The 20,717-nt window shown below is 45.6% G+C and overlaps 1 protein-coding gene across 5 annotated transcripts in view; it reads right to left on the reverse strand.

The window, feature by feature from the left end:
• Window positions 1–6,937: 6,937 nt before the first annotated feature.
• The window catches only part of BTD (biotinidase), a 32,794-nt gene continuing 19,014 nt past the window's right edge, over window positions 6,938–20,717 (reverse strand). For all 5 annotated transcript variants that reach the window (XM_012664161.1, XM_012664144.1, XM_012664152.1 and 2 more), the window contains 3 exons: window positions 14,604–14,868; window positions 9,445–9,594; window positions 6,938–8,453 (listed from right to left, as the gene is read on the reverse strand). In XM_012664161.1, the coding sequence (XP_012519615.1) occupies window positions 7,281–8,453; window positions 9,445–9,594; window positions 14,604–14,864 (1,584 nt within the window). In that variant the 5' untranslated portion in view covers window positions 14,865–14,868 and the 3' untranslated portion in view covers window positions 6,938–7,280. The remainder of the gene's footprint in view (window positions 8,454–9,444; window positions 9,595–14,603; window positions 14,869–20,717) is intronic.

Below are 20,717 nucleotides of genomic sequence, written 5' to 3' on the forward strand. Positions count from 1 at the left end.
CCCTCTGTCACACGTCCACAGGAGCACCAGTGTAACTTTTATTCTCTCTATGAATTATTCCCTTCAACTGTTTTCTTTGTCATACCCATTACATCCTGAGTTTCTGATACTAATTTTTTTAAAATACTGCTTGGTGACTTTGATATTGTTTGCAAGATTAATGCCTAGAGAGATGGACAAAGATTCCTACGGAAGGTGCCCTTGACTGTCCCTCACTCAACTACGGGCAAAATCTGGACCCACAGCAAAAAGGCATCTGGGACCATCCCCACCTGAAAAGGGTGTTGTTTACCTGGAATGTGGAAAGGCAACTTCCTTGCACAGTGCTGATAATGTGCCTTACCATTGCTGTAATGTGTGAAGTTAGGATAATAAATAGCCTAGTTAATTCGTTAATTTTCCATGCACAAATTGCCTACATTTAAAGCTTAGTTCGCATACACCGGGGTGGCCTTGGACCAGTTGTTTAGCCTCTCTGTGTTTCAATTTCTTCATCTGTAAAGTGGAGATAACAAAGATACCTGTCTTACAAAGTTCTTGGAAAGATTAAATGAGTCATTATGCCTGGCAATAGTAAGCACTCAATACATAAAAAGTGATAGCAATACAGCAGCCTACTTTGAGGTAGATTTTAAATAGTTACAAATTCTTTTACACTCCTCCCACCGACAAGTGGAGTCTGTTTCCTCCCCTTGAATCTAGGGGGGCTCTGTAGCAACTTTATTGACAGACCACAGCAGAAGTGCCACTGTCCCTGTTTCTGGCCCGGCCTTAAGAAATTGGCAGCTTCCCCTTTCTGTCTCTTGTCTGGGAACCCTGAGGTGTCCTGTTAGAAGTCTGACTATCCTGAGAGCAGCGCGCTGGAAGACCACATGGAGAGGCCTGGAGGAGCCTTCCAGCGGTTCAACGTGCCGGGAGCATGGGTGGAGAAACTACCTTGGAAGTGGGTTCTCCAGCCCCAGCCACTCCAGCTGGAAAGAGGCAGGCTGCAGAGCTGAGCCCTTCCCAAATTCGTGAGCAAAATAAAATGGTTGTTTTAAGCCATTAAGTTTGAGTAGTTCACTACTTCCCTTAGCAATAGATGATCACAACACTGATTATGAAAATCTAAACATATTAAACAAATGAGTGAGTTGGGAGGGAGTGGGTGGCCTCCAGCCCGGGGGTGGGATGATTCATATGACAAATTGAGTCTTTATTTGTTTTACAAAGTATTCCCTAATAGCTCCTCTGCCGTGTGTGGATACTGTCTCCTTCCTTATTTACTATTAGAAAGAGCATCATTTACTATTAGAAAAGAATGAGAGTTGCCACGTGCGTTTGAGCCGAAGTCATCTAGTCGAGCCCCCTTTTTTACAGATACAAGACCTTAGGCCTAGAGAGGTGCAAGTATGTATGTGCCCAGGTCACACGGCAATTCAAGAGGCAGCTGGGCCTGGTCTCTGGACTCCCAAGCCAGCCCTCTTAAAATCTGTGTGTGTTTTTTTAACTTCTTATTTTATTTACTTTTTTGTTATGTTACTTTGTAAGAACAAATCTGTTTTGTGACATGTCTATTTTTGCATATTCGACATACGTTGCCCCTAGGAAAGGTCTGAAACAGAATTTTCAGGGGCCACGTTGTGCTATATTAGTTGCAGAACAATGAAATTCTTCACCTTTTTCAGATTCATAATGCCAAAATATTGCCTTTTATTATAAGCATGTCTTTCTCTTTATATTCTGTCTACCTAATGATGTTCCTTACATACGTCAAATTCCCAGCATCCTTCACCTCTCAGAACACTGCAGTTTAGATGAAACGCTTATTACGATTCAGGGACCACAGCCTTCTTTGTTCTTTTAATGATTGCTGAAAAACTTGGATTGCAACCATTCTTTGAAGATGTGTATTTTTACTAAAAACACGTACCTTTCTGTTGTCCATAAATGGAGGGGTTGTCTCCCTTGGTTTTGATGTGTCTAATAGTCTTTTAAAAACTGATGCAGGACCGTACTGGAAAATGTTAAGCTTAAAAGTGGATATTTAGAAAGAACCATGGCTCTTTTTTCTCCTTAAACTAAAATTTTAAAAATTGCTTATACTGCTCTTTATTACATCCCCTTGGCGAGACTTCATGGCTGGCCACCAGATGTGACTGACTTAAAAGGAGATGGGGCTTCTGAAAGCCTTCTGTCAGCAGCCAGAAGAATCATTTTATAATGAACATGGTATTCCCCTGCTTACTGCCCCGACCACTGCCCGTGTAACTCGAATTCCTCCCACGGCCTGCAGGGCCCACGTAACCCACAGCTGCTTCCCTGCCCTGACTTCATGCTCCTTCCCTCCCCTTCTAGGTTCTTGTTTTTGTTTTTGTTTTCAGACAGGGTCTCACTCTGTCGCCCAGGCTGGAGTGCAGTGGTGTCATCATAGCTCACTGCAACCTCAAACTCCTGGGCTCAAGTGAGCCTCCTGTCTCAGCCTCCCAAGACTATAGGCATGTGCCACCATGCACAGCTAATTTTTTTTATTTTTTGTACCGACAGGGTCTTGCTATGTTGCTCAGGCTGGTCTCAAACTCCTGGCTTCAAGTGACCCTCCTGCCTCAGCCTCCCAAAGTGCTGGGATTGTAGGCCTGGGCCACTGCACCTGGCCTAATTTCATTTTTAATTGTTCAGCTGTTATTTAGATTTTTGTTTTACTTCAATACTAGAACACTAAAATGGGAAATTTTTCCAAAGGGAAAGAAAGTTTTATTTTTTTTTTCTCAGCCTGTCTAAATGTTATAAACACTCTTTGTGACTACCCAATCATTCATTCATTCCTTCAGCAGTCACCAAGTATAGAGCACAGATCTTATTAATATAAGCCCAGGGAGCCCCGCGCTGGGGGCCGCAGATACAAAGACGATAGGACACCGGCTCTGTTCGCAGAGGGTGAGTCTGCAGAGTCACTGTGCAGAAGACGCAAATCCCAGCGTCAGCACAGATTGGTGTGAGAGCAACTCGGTGTCAGTTTCCCTCATCTGCGAGACAGTCATCGCAAACCCTCTTCGGGACTCACGGAGGTTAAGGGGACCATCCGTGTGCACCCAGCACAGAGCTGTCACTCACTACAGGGTGGCCTGCGTTCTGGCAGGGGGGACTCGGATAAATATTATAGCCCAGTGAGGAAGGGCCGTGGGAACTGGAGTGGGGAAAGCCAGTTCAGTGGGGAAGATGCACAAGCTGCGATGAGGGAGTAACCTTAAAGGGTGGATAATTGTTCTCACCAGAAAAGGCCATTTCAAGCAAAGACAGCAATGAATGCAGAGGCAGATTGTGCTCAGCACCCTGGGGGCTTCAGGGGGATTGGCCGTGGCTGGACCAGAGACCCGGGTTCATGGCCTCACATGGGCTCAGAGGTCAGGCAGAGGGGGACCCGAGCAGGGTGTGAACTTCAGGCCGAGGGATGGCTCCCGTTTCTCAGACTGAGAATAGTGGGAGCCAGTCTCCAAGATGGTCCCCAGTGATCCCCACATCCTGGCATCTGTGCCCTGTGTCCCTTCCCATGGGGAGCAGGGCTGACCTGTGTAACCCAATAGGACGCTGCCAAGATGCTGCAGTGTGTCTTCTGAGACTGGCTCTCTTGGATCACTTGCTCCAGGGGAAGCCAGGTGCTGCATCATGAGGACACTCAGCCATCCCCACGGAAAGGGCCATGTGAGGAACCGAGGCCTCCTGCTGTTGGCCAGCACCAACTGGCCAGCCGTGTGACAGGCCATTTTGCATTCTGAATTTGTTTCCTAGGTGTGCCATAACAAAGTCCCACAAACTGGGTGGCTTTAAACAACAGAAATTTATAGTCTCACGGTTGCAGAGGCTAGAAATCTAAAATCAAGTTGTTGGCAGGGCCATACTGCTTCTGAAACCTGTAGGGGAAGATCTTTCCTTGCCTCTTCTAGCATCTGATGTTGGCTGGCAGGCCGTCCTTGGTGTTCCTTGTCCTAGATACATCCCTGCCATCTCCGCCTCTGTCATCACAGGCCACCTTTCCCCGTGTAGCTCGTCCTCTCTGCTTCTTACAAGGACACATCATAGTGGATTAAGGGCCCACTCTGCTCTAGTGGGTCCTCAACTTACATCTTAATCACATCCGCAAGGACCCTATTTCCAAATGAGGTTACATTCTGAGGTACTGGGTGTTAGGACTTCAACATATCTTTTTTGGGGGATTAGCGGGAGACAGAGTTCAACCAGTAATATTCTCCCAGTCCAGTAACTCCAGCGCTGGCTGACATCTTAATCTCATGAGAAACCCTGAACAAGCACGACCCAGCTAAACCACTCCCGAACTCCCGACCCACAGAAACTGTGAGGGTTAACAACATTCGTGCTAAGTTTGGGGTAATTTATTATGTGGGAATAGACAACTAACACAAGAAGGGAGGCTTGGCAGGGAAAGCAGACCGAAGCCGGAGACCAGGCCCTTCCTCTGGCCAAGCAGCAGCCCGGCCTCCGCAGCCGTCCTGCTCACGGAACTTCAGGTCGCTTCGGCACCTGCTTTAGGCGCTTTTCCAGGACTTTGTGACCAATACAGCATTTCATACTGTTATCGCCCTGTTCCTATTTTCCCATATGCAAATCCACTTCGTTGAGAAATCATTTGTTCATCTGGCAGTAATTTGCATTTGACCAGTTCTGAATTTCCTTGAGAATCAGGTGGCTGAGTCACCACCGCCCTCCTCCAGGCAGAACGACTGCGCCACGCCACCGCCTCGCTGCCGGCAGCCCTGTGACTGGCTGGGCTTGGGCCGGAGCCGCCTCCTGTTCCGTGTGCTGTGGCCAAGGCGAGGGGCCCCAGGGGCTGAGCACGGCCACCTGTGGGGAAGGGTGGCCCAGGTGAGTTTCCCCTGGCAGGGGCTGGGGACGGGCCGCCCCTCGGGAGCAGGTGTGTTGGGCCCTGGGACTGGACAGTCGTGAGGAGCTGCGGCTTGGGCTTCTCTAAGAACAGGGCTTTTTAGGTCCGGTGTGAACACAGCTCGCTGCGCTCTCACTTCCCGTGTGAGAAACCGCAGACAAGCGCAGCTGCACCTGCACGAGAAACCGCACAAACCGAGCTGCTTCCCCCGAGTCTGACTGGGCCAAAAATACACCCGATTTCCTGCCTTTATGTTATGGTCGAGATTGCTGCTTGCCGCCCCAATTTCACACAGTTGACAGAAGCATATCTCAACTGTTAGTCATAGGCATGTTTTTTCCCTGAAAATGATTTATTCATTTTCCCCTGTGCTCCACTTTGTTCTGCCATCTGGCAGATACTTCTTTTAATTGTAAAAATCACTTTGTTCTACCACCATTATTTGCTTTTCCCCTAATTTCTACTTCATGAACAACTCCTTCGAAATTGTTAATATGAAGTAACCTAGGGGGAGTTTGTGGTGCTCTGCCCAGAAGGGCAGAATGTGGACCCAGCAGGTGCTTAATACATGTTTATTGGGTGAAGTAGGTCCACCGAGTCTGTATTTAGAACCGGCCTCTTTCTCGGGCTGATGTGAATCATCTTGGCACGAGGCGGCGATACGCATTTTCAAGATGATTCCTGTCTCCCTGGGGCTTGGGCGAGGGAAGCGGGGTGGGCGGGGGACAGGCACATCTGGAGCTCACTCCCGCTGGCGGCTGGCGCAGGGAGGGCGGGCACCGTCTTCTGGCGGGGTGGCCCCGCTCCCATTCCAGGGGGACTTCCCAGGGCACGAGGATCCCAAGGCTTCCTCAGGAATTCTGAGCCGTTCCTGCTTATTCCCCAAAGACCTGACTCATCCCAGGCCTTTTAGAAGGCGCAGTGAGTCAGAGGGGCCGGCGCTGGTTTTGCCTCTTTCCCACAAGGCTTATTCAACACTCCACAAGTGAGAAGACGGGGGCCCAAGAAGGGCTACCCAGGAAGAGTAAACGGCAAAGCTGTGAACACAAACCCCGTCAGTCTGACTCAGGAATCCGAGCCCCAACAATCCTGCCTAAAAGCCAGAAAGGGTCTGGAAGACCACACTGCAGAGGAATGGGGAGAGACTTTCATTTTTTGCTTTATAAAATTTTGTATTTTTAAAGCATATACCATTTTTTAAAAAAAAACTAATTGAAAAAGGAGTAAAAACTAAATGGCCTTAACATTTAAGTGGCAAATCACTGAAAACTAATTATCCATTCTGCACTTAAAAAAACGATCTGAAACAGTTACTAGGCATGAAGTCAAAATCCTTTTGTGAATGGCTTTGAAATGTTGGACACGAATTATAAAGAAATCAGTAGCCTAAAAACGCCTCCAGCATACCGAATCTGACGGTTTTGCATCTGGAACTACTATTGAGGGAGCCCCTATTGTGTACCTGTTGAGTTACTAAATCAGCGCGTGACCAAAGTGGCCCAACCTCCATGGCAGTTCTTGCAACTTACCTCGATGGCCGCCGTGCCTCCCTGCAAAACGGAGACTGCAGATTGAATTGCACTGGCCTCGGACCATCCTGCACAGTTGGGCGACTTGCCCAATTCTTGCCCACAGCCACCTCAACTTATTAAGGTCCCTGCCATCCCTGGATGAGACGCGCTGTACAGAAAGAATTCTATTACTCATACCTTCCATCGCTGCCCTCTCTCCTCAGCGTTTTCCAGGCCCATCCACCCTCCACCCGGAGCACCGCACGCCTTCCAGTCATGCCAAGTCCTGCCTACACGCTCCGGTTGCTGACAGGCAGATGTAAGAAAAACTTCTTTTCTATTTTTAAAGCTGTTTCTGACATTGCTGGTGCCGCTGGCACTGCCGTTTCCTCTGGGTAGAGTCCCCGCAGCAGCCATTTCTGGCACAGCTTCTGCTTTGAGAGTTTGCTTCTTACCTTAGAAAATCTTTGAGGCTTGTAAAATATTTGCATGTCCTGGGTGTCACTTGATCAACAAGAAGGAAAAAAAAAAAAACCCACACCACTGCTTTGTGGGTATATAAAATATAAACTGACATTTATTTTTGTTTTAGCTCCTAAAACCAATTGTGTACTGAGAGATTTATTAGAGGCAGATGCGGCTTGACAAAGACAAATGTGAATAGGAAATACCAGGGAATGTCTCGATAACTGACGTTTAAGAGGAAGAGACACTGAGGGAATCTGTCTCCCCTACTGCTTCCCACGGTTCGCAGAGTGGGATCTGGTGCCACAGAAGTGGGCTTCTGTCCCCAGGGCAGAGGGCTGGTCCCAGTGCTGCGAGCTGCAGCCTGTGGAAGTGCAGGGCTGTCCACGCAATGGCCACAGCCCACCCCACAGACCACACTTTTCCTAGTCCCTCTCATACAACCGCCCATAGAGAGCCGCCGTCACCAGGCCAGAGGACAGTCCACTCTTTCTCAAGAAATAGTGGTCATGCTCCCAGCCCAGCTGGTCGGGGATCTCCAGGGTCATCCCTGAGGTCAGAAACAAAGGAAAGATATAGGATGTACTGAAGTTCCCCCACAGGTGAAACTCAAATATGCCTGTGGCCTCTGTGATCTCCTGGCCACAGGTGTCAAAGCCAAGACCCCCACACTTGACCAAGGCACAAACCTGAACATAGTAAGTGCCATGTACTGTGTGAAGTCCATCGAAGACCCCCAGGGCATACAGCTCTTTGGACAAGGTGGGCCTCTTGTAAAGCAAAGAGCAGCAGAGGCCATTTGAACAGACTTGAAGATGGCCCTCCTTCCCCCAGACAGGCACCAGGGTGAAATTGTCATACATCATCTCAGAGTGAAATGTGGGAGAGGCATTCATGTTCCATGTGGTGGCTTCATCACAATGGACTTCCTGGGCATCCTTTTCACAGTATGGTTCACCTGACAAGATTTTTAAAAACTTACTATGGGATGGGTCCATTTCACCTGTTGCATTCTCTGTACCAATGAGACTCTGGGGATTTTTGGCTACCTGGGCAATTATAAGGTGACCTCTGGGGTTTTCCATGTCATGGTACCAAAAGGACTTCAGAGGGGTGTGTATGCCACTCCCTGTCATCCCTAGGGATGGGTGGTGGATGTTAGCTGCCAGAACACTGATGCCAAAGGCAACGGCAAAAGCTTTCTGAATCTCAATAGCTGCCAAGAGCGGGAGCTGGTTCATCCAGGCAGTCGGATAGATGATGTGCTTCACCTCAGAGTCTCTGAGGAGTCTGATGGCAGGGTCAAAAAACAGTATGTCAAAGCAAGTGAAGATGCCAAACTTGCCAGCAAAGGGGGTATCAAAGGTGATGTGATCCACTTTAGGAGGGGTATCAAAAGCTGCCTCGAAGTACAGGTTGTGTTTACGGTAGCGGTCAACAAGGGTTCCATTATTGCTGAACACAACATTTGTGTTAAACTGGTATCTCCCATCGTTTGGGCACCCTGGGTCACCGCTATGACAAGGCTGCTTCGTCCCAAGATTGGCCACCAAGAACATCTCTCCCTTGATGGCCATACAACTGAGGCGCTGGAGGACCTAGAGGAAAAAGGGCATAATTACATGGGTTTTTAAAATCCTTCCTTTGGCCTCATATTTTTTAAGTAGAAAAGTACTTGTGTCCATTATATATAAACAGCTATCATAAATCAATAAAAAACAATCACTACTGAAAACATGCAAAGGATATGAACAGGTGATTCACAGGACAAATACAAACGGCCAAGAAACATTTGATAAAATGCTCAATCTTTTTAGTAACAGAGAAATGGAAATTAAAATAATGAGATATCCTTTTACCTTCATAAGATTGAAAAAAATTCAAAAGATTATTCTATCTTTTGTTGACCAAGGGGTGGGAAAACGGGTACTCATATCCTATTACAGGGGATATACAGTGAAACCAAAGTTTTTTTAAGGGGGAAATTTGGTACTCTTTAATATAATTTAAAATGTATATAGGAATTCAATTTCTAAAAATTTTTTGAGGAATTCCATTTCTAAAAGTTTTATCTATAGAAAAACTTGGACATGTTTACAAGGATATTCATTAAAAACACTGCTTATAATTGCAAGAGTTAAAAAACAATAAGCATATAGTATGCTAAAAAAGAGGATGTCGATTACTTTGAAATGCATAGAAAAGGATATAATTGAATGCACATTAAATTGTTGATGGCAGTTTCTCTACAAAAGGAAGTAGGATGAGTGGCAGGCTATGGTGAAGGTGGCTTTTCCTACTTTTACTTCTGTTTGGTTTGTTTTGGTTTAGTTTAAGTATATATCCATGTATTTCTTGTGTAGTTAATAGATGAAAAGATCCATAGATGAGTAATGCCTTATAATATCAGATATTCTATAACTGAATTAATATGTGGCACATGGAACTTGGAGGGTTTGGGTCTGATTGTTTTGGATCCTGGGGTCTCCTTTCAGTCTTAGTTAACATGCTTTGGCTTTTGGCCTCCAACTTGGTTCATCTCTGCATGCCCTCAGTCTACTGAGGAAGAAAGCTGGAATCCTCACACACCTCCGTGTCATTGAAACGGTGGGGCTCCAGGCATGGGTTCCACCTGACCAACTGGGGAGACGGCATGAAGTCCAAAAATGGGTAAATGGATGTTCTTGTAAAGTTGAATCCATGAATGCCATCTTCTGGAAACACTATGATCTGTACACCCTGAAAATCAAAACATCGAAGTATAGTCTGTTATCAGATGATGGGAAGCACCACTTCATTCGTTTATTCTTTTGTTCATTCACTTGACAACTGTCAAGAAGTTACTCTGTACCAGGAACCAGAGGTACAAAGACGGTGGCTCAACTCTCCTCAGAGATCTTAGCCTTGCGGAGGCTGCCTCACTTGACCTAATCCCAAGGGAACAAAGACAAAGTCCTCTAGGGATAACCATTAACTATGCAGGGGGCTTATCAGGGAAGGAGGGAATGAATATGCTCGGGTGAAAGGCGCAGGAGTTTGCCAAAGCAAACAGTTAGGAGGGGTCAGGAATGCCATGGAAGTCGGGTCAACAGCAGAGGCCTTGAATATCAGGCCCATTAACAGATGTGCTAACTCCAGTCTGGTGGTTTCAACATTCATTGTGCATTTAAGTCAGTTGGGGAACTTCTGAAAAAACACTGATGCTGGGGCCCACACCTAAAAAGTCAGATTCAATCGACTGCGGTGGGGTCCTGGCAACAGTGTTTGTTTAATGGTCCCCCGGGTGATTCTAATGTGTAGTCAAGGCTGGGACCCGCTGGGACCCACTGGGCCAGTGGCTAAGAGTCAGCGTGTTGATCTCAGCATAGAAACAGGGACTCGTTGGAAATCTAGATTCCCAAGCTGGGAATTAGGAAGCTCCCTTTTGGACTCTGACTACCCCAAAGGCCTTTTGCCACACCTTGGGACACCCTGGGCTTCCTGGCCATGATGGCCTGGGGCTCCCTGTGACGTCTACAGCAACATACAAACAGGGCAGCCCTCCGCTCTCAGTACCAGAGCCTCATTCTTCCGCTGCCCTCTACTTCCACGGCTGAAAATGTCAAGCCTAGGGCACGGGCCCCAGTGTGGAAGGTGGGGAAGGCAGCAGAGAAGGCATGAATCATCTCAAATAGCAGGCAGTTTGAGGCACTTATTTCTGGAATGCGCTGCAAACTCTTTTTAATTTTTTTTATCTGGTTATAAAATCTTCAAAAGCTTCACTGTAGAAAATTTAGAAAACAAAAATAAACAATTCATAATCCTATAACAAAGATATTTATTGTTAGTATCTTGGTTACTTTCATTATTTTTCTCTCTGTATATATGTGTATATATAATTGAGATAACAAAAAATACATGGTTTTGCATCTTAACTTTTCTCATAAAGAACTTTCAAAAATATTTGTAATGGCCACATTATATTTTAGAGGACACCATAATTTATCCTCAATTATTGAAACTTGAATTGTTCCCAACTTTTTGTAATAAACAGAAAACTGTGGATCCATCTGCATACAGCATGCTCAAAACACTTACTGAATGAGTGTTGGACACAAATCTTTGATAAATCTCTGATTATTTCCTTAAAGTCTTACAAAAGTGAAATTACTAGGTCAAAGGGTATAAAAATTTTAAGTTATGAACACACGTCGCCAAATAGCTTTCCAGAAAGATTATACCAATGCACGCTCCGTTCAGCACACTGAGATTGGTCATCTCATTGCACACTTAGCAATGGCTGGGTAAAGAAAAGTTATCACACACCTGGACACGCAAGATGAAGAATGAGTGCCTTTCCAAATTATTCTGGGGTACTGTTTGACAAGCTCGCTCAGGATTATTGAATTATCTAGAAAATGTACTACTGTTTACTGTTTGACTTTGTTATTTAAAACATCACCCCAAAGATTATAATTGTCTTGCCCCGTAGGATATTAGCCGGTTTTGTATCTATTAGTAAATTCATTGCAACATTCATTGGACTGATATACACTTTTCCATTCCTTAAATTCTCCTTTGAACCAACTTTACCATGTTATTAGTTCCTTCATTAATTAATGAGTTAAATAAAAGCTTTATTCATTCTATGTTTGTATAAGAGTCATGTTTTTAACTTTTTCAAAATTATACTTGGACAGACATCTACTTTTATTGAAAACAAAACTTCGAGAGCATTGAATGGTTTTTTATGGAGAATAACATTTAAATAATGTATGCATATTAATATGAAAATTAAATTGCATTCTCTGAGCACAATGCCAGGAATGAGGAGAGGAACCAAACCTGAGCTGAGGCAGAACTTCGGGTCTGATGTGATCAGTAATCCTTTCTAGGAAGTAGTCTGCATTACTGATAAATAGCTTCAGCTCAGGCCTCGGGTCAGGAGATCGAGAACTCCTGACCAGGCACAGTAGCTCAGCCTGTAATCCCAGCACTTTGGGAGGTCGAGGCAGGAGGATCACTTGAGGCCAGGAGTTCCGAGACCAACCTGGGCAACATAGCAAGACGATGTCTCTACAAAAAATTTTTAAAAGAACTCCTTCTGAGGAATGAAGGTTACTGACCAGCCTAATCATCTTTAAACGGGACTCCTTTTTCCCCCTATGAATGCCTCTACCAAGAGAGAAAAAGTCATGTGCTGCATAACAATGTTTCAGTCAATAACAGACCACATATGTGACAGTGGTCCCATAAGATTATAATACCGTATTTTTACTGTACCTTTTCAAATACTTCCCATTATGTTACAATTGCCTACAGTATTCGTATGGGTTTGTAGCCTAGGAGCAACAGGCTATACCATAAAAGCCTAGGTGTATAGTAGGCTACACCATCTAGGTTTGTGTAGGTACACTATGATGTTTGCACGATGACAAAAATCACCTAACAACATTTTTCTTAGAATGTAGCCCTGTCATTAAGCGACACATGGCTGCATTTCGATTGGCTTGTTCAGGAGCCTCTGTCTTATGGCAAGTTTGATATAAAACTTCAACACAAGCTTGCCATCAACTTGTCTTAGAAGTCGTCTAACACATAGAACCATGTAGGGGAGCTGAGATATCTGTACGCACCAGTCATATCAACAGCTTCCTCCCCGCTCCTGGACCACAAATAGAGAAGGAATGATGCTATGCACCTGGCATGGGTTCAACAAAATCATGCTATGTTTCCTTTGGGGGTAGGTTAGTAAAAGGGGAAAGCAGGGGAGTTCTACAGTCGGTGTCTCTGGGTTTCAGGGTGGCGGTTGCCAAACGTCTGAGAATGGGCTTGAGGACAGGATAGAGTAGGCAAGAGGCAGGTGGTACTTCAGGTGCTGGACTCAGTGCCATGCAAGCAAACATCTCTATCAAGAGAACGCCCGCCCTCAGCAGATCCGTGTCAGCAGGAGGTCTGAAGGCACGGCCTGGGATTTTTTTACACTGACTTCAGCGCAGACCTAAATGAGGTGTGTATCAAATGTGTGAATGACGTGAATGTAACTGATACTTGGATGTCAGTAAAGATCCCTAAATAGCCCAACAGGCTGGAATGATGAAATTTAACAGCAGAATGTGAAGTCTGGCTCTCAGGTTAACTAAACCAACATTACAAGTTCAGGACGGCAATGGCAGCGCGTGTGCCTGCGTGTGAGGAAAGGGCACAGGACTTCAGCTGACAGCAAGCGTCGTACGAACCCACAGTGGGATGTGTCTGCCAAAAGTTTTCCAGGGAAAACATCTAGCATGAGAGAGGTGAGAGTTCTTCACCCTGCCCTTGTCAGACAGAATCGGGAGAGCTGCAGACAGTTCTGAGCACAGAGAAAACCCAGAGAGTCTTTAGCAGAAGGGCTGGAAACCAAACCTCCAAAGGAACTAAGGATATGTCGCCTGGGGGAGAGATGCCAGGGGGCCACGACAGCTGTTCTCAAATGCAAAGAAGATGGCATGCCGTGGTAAGGGCTCCGAGGACACAACTCTAGGGGCAGTTCCAGGGAGGGCTGACTGCTGCTCATTGAAAGGAAGACCTTTCCAGAAGTCCCCACGGTTACAACAAGCGGACCTGTGGGACAGTGAGTTCTGAGCCACTGAAGGTGTACAAGGGGAAAGTGGGTGTCAGGTTGGGACAAGAGAGAAGAGTCACCCATCAGAAGAAGCTGGACAAGGTCTTTAAGCTTCCTTCCAACATCGGTTTTACACACACACACCCTGACCATGCTGTTCAGAGCAGAGGGCTGTCTTGGGCAGGGCCTGCTGGCAGGACTGGTTCTGCCCTTCAAACTCACGGAGAGCAGGGAAGTTCACTTCCTGTTAGGCAGAACAGGGCTTCCTCAAGCAGATGGGCTTGGTCGCCCCACCACCAGAGCCAAAGCTCAAGCTTCCCTTTGGTTATGGTTTCCCAGCAGGGCATTTTCTTAGGTAATATCTGGCAATGGACATTTCCCTCTTTGCCCCAAGGGGCCCCTCTCCTTCATCCCCACCCTTCCTGGTCGGGGGTGGGGGGAACGTGGGCCAAGCAGGAAACCTTCACAAAGCCTGGCACTGGCCTCCCTCTGTCGGTGTGGGGTCAGTTCTGTCTGGGCTAAGTTCTCACACTGTTTATAGTCTGGCACAGAGACCAGAAATGAGCCCCAAATAACCCGAAGGCAGCAAATGACAGTTTTGTGGACACTATTTCAGTCAAGCTTTGAATACCTCAGAGAGCGTAAGAGTTCATCATGCCCAGTGGTTTTCAAATTTTTCTGCATATTAGAATCCCCAGGGGCGTCTTAAAAACAATCCCAATGCCCAGTCCACACCCCATCTGGACCAATTACAATGGACTTTCTGGGGCCCGGGCACCAGGGTTTGTTTACAACTTGCCCAGTGATTCCTCCGCACAACCACATCCGAGCAGTGGTCTAGCCCAGGGCTTCCCAAACTTGAAGTGCAAAAGCATCACCTGGGGATCCTGCCAAAATGCAGATCCTCATTCAGCAGGTCTGAGGTGAGGCCCAATGGTCTGCATTTCTGGCACGCTCCCAGGTGCTGCTAAGGCTGCTGGCCCACGGACCACTCTCTGGGCAGTGAGACTCTGGCCAACTGACTAATTCAACTCAGGTTACCTAGCTGGACTGATTCTCCAGAGGGGCTGTAGGAGGCCTGGGTTTACCGCTGATCAAAGGCTAAAGAGCAATTTGCTCTCTTCTATGACACAAGCTCGGGTCCTAACCAAGGAGCACGTCTTGCCTTTTGGGCTGCAGTCATCACTTGCTGTTCATAGGCGTCGAGGTTCTGGTTCATGAGCTCCAAGGCCTGCTTGCGGCTGGTGAGAGCTAGCGGGTCTGGACTCAGGACAGACTGGTGCTCGTACACGGCAGCCACGTAATACTCGGCCTCCTGATCTTCAGCCACGCAAGGCTCCCCGGCGTGGACTCCCAGGGCAACCACGTAGCAGCCGCAGAGGAAAAGAGCAAGCTTACTGCTGGCTCCAGACATAGTGCAGGCCATAAATCTGGAATGTAACGGGGCAAGGGGAAAATAGCTGAATAAAGAATCCTGCCAAGAATTTAACTTTCACAGCTGTGATTTATTAATCCCAGCAATTAAACTCACCCGCAGTGATACTGCAGCTCAAAGAGTTTGTTTCATGTGCCTAATAAAAGACTATGTGTTTCTCTCCAAACACGTAGCAAGCTACGTTTAAAATGGCTCACTGTGTTAATAGTCTGATTTTAGAACATTTCCAAACAGTCTCAGTGTTTGCCATGATTTTCTTACCCAGCGTTCAGCAAGTCTGTAGTACATCACTGCTCGTTTTTCTAGCCGTTCGCTCAAGTTTTAAGCAATAGTAATTATTCTGATTATGTGACGTAATTCTGTGTTGTATTTCACACTCCCGCCTGCCCTGCATACACACAAACACGCTGCTGTGACGGTCACGATACAGCTCAGCTTTCCTGGCCATAAAAACCAAATGGATTAAAATTCTCCCACATTTCTGTGGTTAGTAGTGAACAAAATGGATAACGGTCCCTTTATTCAGCACAACATTCTTTATTTGGTGCCAAGAAACTGCTGACTTCTACCTAAATGCCAGTATCTGCTCTCCGTTATACACAGGCAAAAGGAAGTCTCCCGGTCAGAGCACGGCTTTTTTTTTCTTTTTGGAACTTGAGAATTGTTGCACATCACCACTCTCTCAACCTTCATCTCTGTGACTCCGAAACTTTTGCTCAAAAGCATACTTGTTTGGAAATAAAGTCCTTTTTGCAGTGATAAAATACAATTTTCTAGAAAATAAACTAGAATTTTCTAAAAAGTAAACTCAGCTTTGTAACCCCTACCATAAAAGACTACAAGTAAACAACACTTCTGTGTGTCATTTAGAAATGTTTATTTCTAAAAGCTGTATGTTACTAAGTGTTTTAGAGTGAACAGACCAATTCCGTCTTGAAAATCAGCCTGGCCTCCCAGCCGAAGCCCGTGGCACACGGATTTACCAGGGGTGTGCCGAGGCCAGGCCACCTCCTGTGGAGATGTGCTGGGGCTGACCAACTGCCCAGAATCCGGATTAAACGTCAAGACAACAAAGACAAATAAAGGAATCATGTTGTTGCCCTTTAAAAAGAAAACGACATCCTGTCCAAGTCTCAACTCATAACTCCTGTGTTTGTATTTCAAAACCAAACTCCCCAGGCTGAAAATTTCCTTTTATTTTTTTGTCAAAAGTTCCAGAAACAAACCATAACTATTTTCAGCAACAGAATAAGGACTAGGAATGCTCATTCAGAATCCTGGCAAAATCAAATACTTCTCAGAACGAGAAGCATTCTCCCACCCCAAGCCTGCCCCATCTCAAACTGTTACTTCTTTCCCCAGAAAATAAATGTGCCATCCAAACACCAAACTCCAGGACTTGCTACCATTCATCTGGGACACTGTAAGCAATGTTTTAAGATAAGAACAACGAGCCTTTGAGTGAGCAGTCATGAGTTTTTGAGTAGAAACAAAAGTATAATTGATAAGCTTTCTTAATCTGAATTTTGCCTCTAAAGACAAGCAACGAATAATTTTAAATGTGTTAAAAATCTACTTTCCATTCCGTCTCCGGTTTCACCATCGTAATAACAGGCAGTGGTTTGGGGGGAGAACTTTCATCTTCAAAGTCATATTGACAATATTTCCAAAGTACTAGGCAGTAGCCTCCCTAAGAGGTATGAAAACAGTGGCCAGGAGAGGGGCGTATCACAGTCCCTGGTGGAGGCAGGTCAGGAGCCCCTGGGGTCAAAGGTGGCACTCACAGTATGTCCCCTTCTCAGCTGAGAGTCTGCACCACTGATCTGGGAACACAGAACATTTGTTTAAGTCTAAGGGACTTGCAATCCAGCAAAACAAAGAACCGGCAGAACCCGCAAGATATCACATTTCTTTCTATTTTGAGAAAATAAAATCTATTTTACAAAAGAAGCCTGGTAGGAGAGCTGTAAGTGGCAATCATTTGTGTGTGAACAAAGGTAGTTGATAATAAGAGGTTATGCAGATTTAACCAGGTATTCCTGCTTGAAGAACCAGGCTTAATGAGGTAGGAAAGATGAGTAATTACAATAAAACAGGCACAGTCAGCGGGTTCCATATGCACAGATTCAACCACCCTCGGATTAAAAATATTCAGTGGGAAAAAGCCTAATAAAAGTAACAGCACAACAATAAAAAGTAATGCAAATTTAAAAACAATACAGTATAACAACTATTTACATTGTATTAGATTATTATAAGTAATCCAGAGATGATTTGAAGTATATGGGAGGATATGCATAGGTTACATGCAAATACTACCCCACTTTCTGTAATCTAAGGGACCTGAGCATCTGAGGGTTTGGGTACCCACAGGGGTCCCGGAACCAATTCCCCAGAGATACTGAGGGACCACTGTACGATAGTCTGCCCTCCCGCAGAGTGGTGAGACAGGAGACACTGTAACCAAATTAGCAAGTGCTGGTTTCCCCTCTTTGGCATCACACCTACTGTCTCAGGAAAAACCCACAGGGTCTGAAGCGAGGACTCTGAAGGCTCAGCAAGCAGCAGCCGGGGTTCTTGGTTTTAAAGTGGCAGGACTGGAGGGGCCAAGGCCTCCCCCAGACACCATGCAGTGGTTACCAGGTGCTGGCCCATGACAGCATGCACAGGCAGACTGAGGCGTGGGGGCTCCCTGGGAACACGGGCCTCTGGAAGTCACGGAGTTCTTGGAAATCCAGCAACTGGCCTGTCTCTAGAGCAGGTGAGGACCTGGACCATACAGGAAATGGTGACTAGTGTGTGCCTGGTGTGACAGGTGGCAATGTACTCCCTCCCACTGAAGGGCATCTGATACAGGAGACTGAATTGTAGCAAGGGCCGGGCGTGAATGCACAATGGGGTGACCACGTGCTTGCCCTCCGAGGGCATTCTCTGCCCTCTCAGATTGGTGCCTTGGCCCATGAGGTGCCCTGAACCCCACTGCCAGGAAACAGTAGGGCCAGGAGGGCGCTCCCTTTGGACAGCTGTGCAACAGCTGGCTGTGAGCCAGTGCCCGGTGCAGGTGTCGCGGGTGCAGCAGTGGACCGCATGGGCCTCCCCTCTGGGGCCCACGCTCTGGGTGTCTGGGGAGACTGGCCACGTCAGATGGCAAGAATGCCAAGGGAAATGAAGGCAGTGACAAGGGTGGCGGTGGGACAATTTGAGGTAGTGTGGTCGGGGAAGGCCAAGGTCCTTACAATGTGCCAAGAGGATGCACCCAGGAGACAGGAAATAGTTGATGGGGTGGGAAGGGAAGCCGGAGTGGCATCTTTAAACAAGGATCCTGACCTCTGAACAGCCTTACAGATCTGCTTCTCATTTCATAAGGCAAAACATGCCCCCAACACCAGTCCTGATCAGGAAAGTTATTTCAACCTAAGAAGAAAAGGAATCAAATCTAAATTACATGGAAATCTATTTCATGGAAATTTGGTAACATGTCAATCATTAGATATTTTTACACACAAGGGATTTTTCCCCACCCTGCTAAATGATTCATCTTGATAATTACCTGTGTTTCTTTCCTAGCCATGCTATTACAATAGCATCTTTTGCAACAAAATGAAAGGATTATTATTAAGGCATTCTTAATAAGATAATTTCAGAGGCAGGTATATACATTTTAAAAATTTATATATAGACCTACTGATCTTTTTAATAAAAGATCTTGTCATTCTCTACTTGTCAGGGAGAATAACAGTCCCGTGGTTGGGAAAGGGGGCAGGAGAAGTTGGCAGAGGAAATGTCACATCCTGAGGAACAAAGCCTGAGGGACTTGCTAAGTCATCAGGAATCAGCATAGTATATATTCCTATGTATAGCTGACAGGATGCCAAGAAAAACATTGTAAAGTTCAAATAGTTTTAAAACTATTCTCATGAATTATGTGATTTCCTTGTCTAAAGTCTTTTACATAAGAAGGAGAAATAAGGTCTATCTCCACTTCATTTACATAATGTGAATTTAAAGAAATCATAAGAGACATTTTATTTCCCAGAAAGTCTTATGACTGCCTCTTGTTTTCTTATTGTCCCATCTGAGTGTGCTAGTCATTAGCTTGTCCATGCCTGGCCCCTGGAACAAGAAGCTCCACAAGGGTTTCAGCTTTGGCAGCTTTGTTCAAACCCACCCACCACCAAGACTTTTGACGTCTCAGTTGGAAAGGTCAAGTGGAAACGCCTGTGAGTGGCAACTGATGATTCAAGCCTGAACTCACAAGGAACAGTGAATAAATTACCACATTAATAAGTCCTCTGAGTTAAGGTGGTAAATTGTGATTTCACTGTTTAGAAAATTCCAGCTCTTATCTTCAAAAAAGAGAATGATATACAAAAGGGTAACTTTGCACTGTGCCTTTGATTAGGGCCGATTTCTGCTCCATTGACTAGAATAATTTATCCTAGGAAACTAAATGTGCAATCAAAGGATCTTGACACTTTAACCTAAACATATCATCTTTCTTTTCCTCAAACGGGAAATTATCTTCACAGTTTAAGTCAAATAAACCTTCTTCCTGAAATGCCATGTTTTTAATGTAAGAGGGCTTTCTTTTACACGTGGTATTTAGATAAAGTCTTAGTTTTTCTATTTCACTTTGTTCAGACTGAAGGAACCCCAGCTGAGCCTGCTTCTACAGGTTTGCTACTGCCACCCTGTGGACAAATTGAATATCATTAACCCAAGTGGGTACACGTGTGATTAAGCGTCACTGTAACATGGTGATTCTTGAACAGTAAATGGATGTGGTTTTTTTTCCTTCCTTTCCTTTCCCTTTTCATTTCTAATACTTCATGTCTCTCTTTTACAGTGAAAAAAATAAAGCATTTGTTTTTCCAAGACCTGAGTTTCATGCAAGCTGTTTTTTATTCACCATAATCCCACAACCATGGCATCTTTTATATTCGCAAGTTCTAAATTTGTTGTGGTTTCATAGGATGGGACTGAATGTAAAAAGTGATGCTTTCCATCCCCACCGTGACAAATAGCCTCTGCAGGGGGAAATATGGCTGAGTTAAGGGATCTGTAGGGGACAAAATTTTACCTCAATGCCACACTGCATTTTACATACACTGTAAACCATTTTAATACCCATTATTACTTTTTATCTTCCTGCCACATAAAGCAGTGAAAGCAGATGGTAAAATTCTATTTTCATGGGGAGGGACAACTCTAGGGCTGGTTAGTGGTGAGCCTGGGACTGGAAGCCAGTCTTCCTAGGACATGTTGAAGAACTGGGGAAATTCATTGGTCAAAACTTCAAAGACCACTGGGAAGCCTTCAATGTAGCTGCAGGAGAAGTAAATAGACATTTCAAAGTAGCTCTTCTAGGCTGGGTGCGGTGGCTCACGCCTGTAACCCTAGCACTCTGGGAGGCCGAGGCGGGAGGATTCCTTGAGCTCAGGAGTTTGAGACCAGCCTGAGCAAGAGCGAGACCCCCATCTCTACTATAAATAGAAAGAAATTAGCCAAACGACTGAAAACAGAAAAAAATTAGCCGGGCTCGGTGGCGCGTGCCTGTAGCCCCAACTACTCGGGAGGCTGAGGCAGGAGGATCGCTTGAGCCCAGGAGTTTGAGGTTGCTGTGAGCTAGGCTGACGCCACAGCACTCTAGCCAGGGTAACAGAGCCAGACTCTCTCTCAAAAAAGAAATCCAAATCCTAACACAAAAATAGAATTAAAGAGAAATCTTAAATAGTGTTTTTGGTAGAAAGAATGACCACTTGTGGAAGAATTCAGAACATAACAAACCACTCTTTACACAGGCTACCCAATAGGGCAGCGGTCCCCAACCTTTTTGACGCCAGG

Source organism: Propithecus coquereli, unplaced genomic scaffold (assembly GCF_000956105.1).
Source record: "Propithecus coquereli isolate 6110/MARCELLA unplaced genomic scaffold, Pcoq_1.0 Scaffold12, whole genome shotgun sequence".
NCBI lineage: Eukaryota > Metazoa > Chordata > Mammalia > Primates > Indriidae > Propithecus > Propithecus coquereli.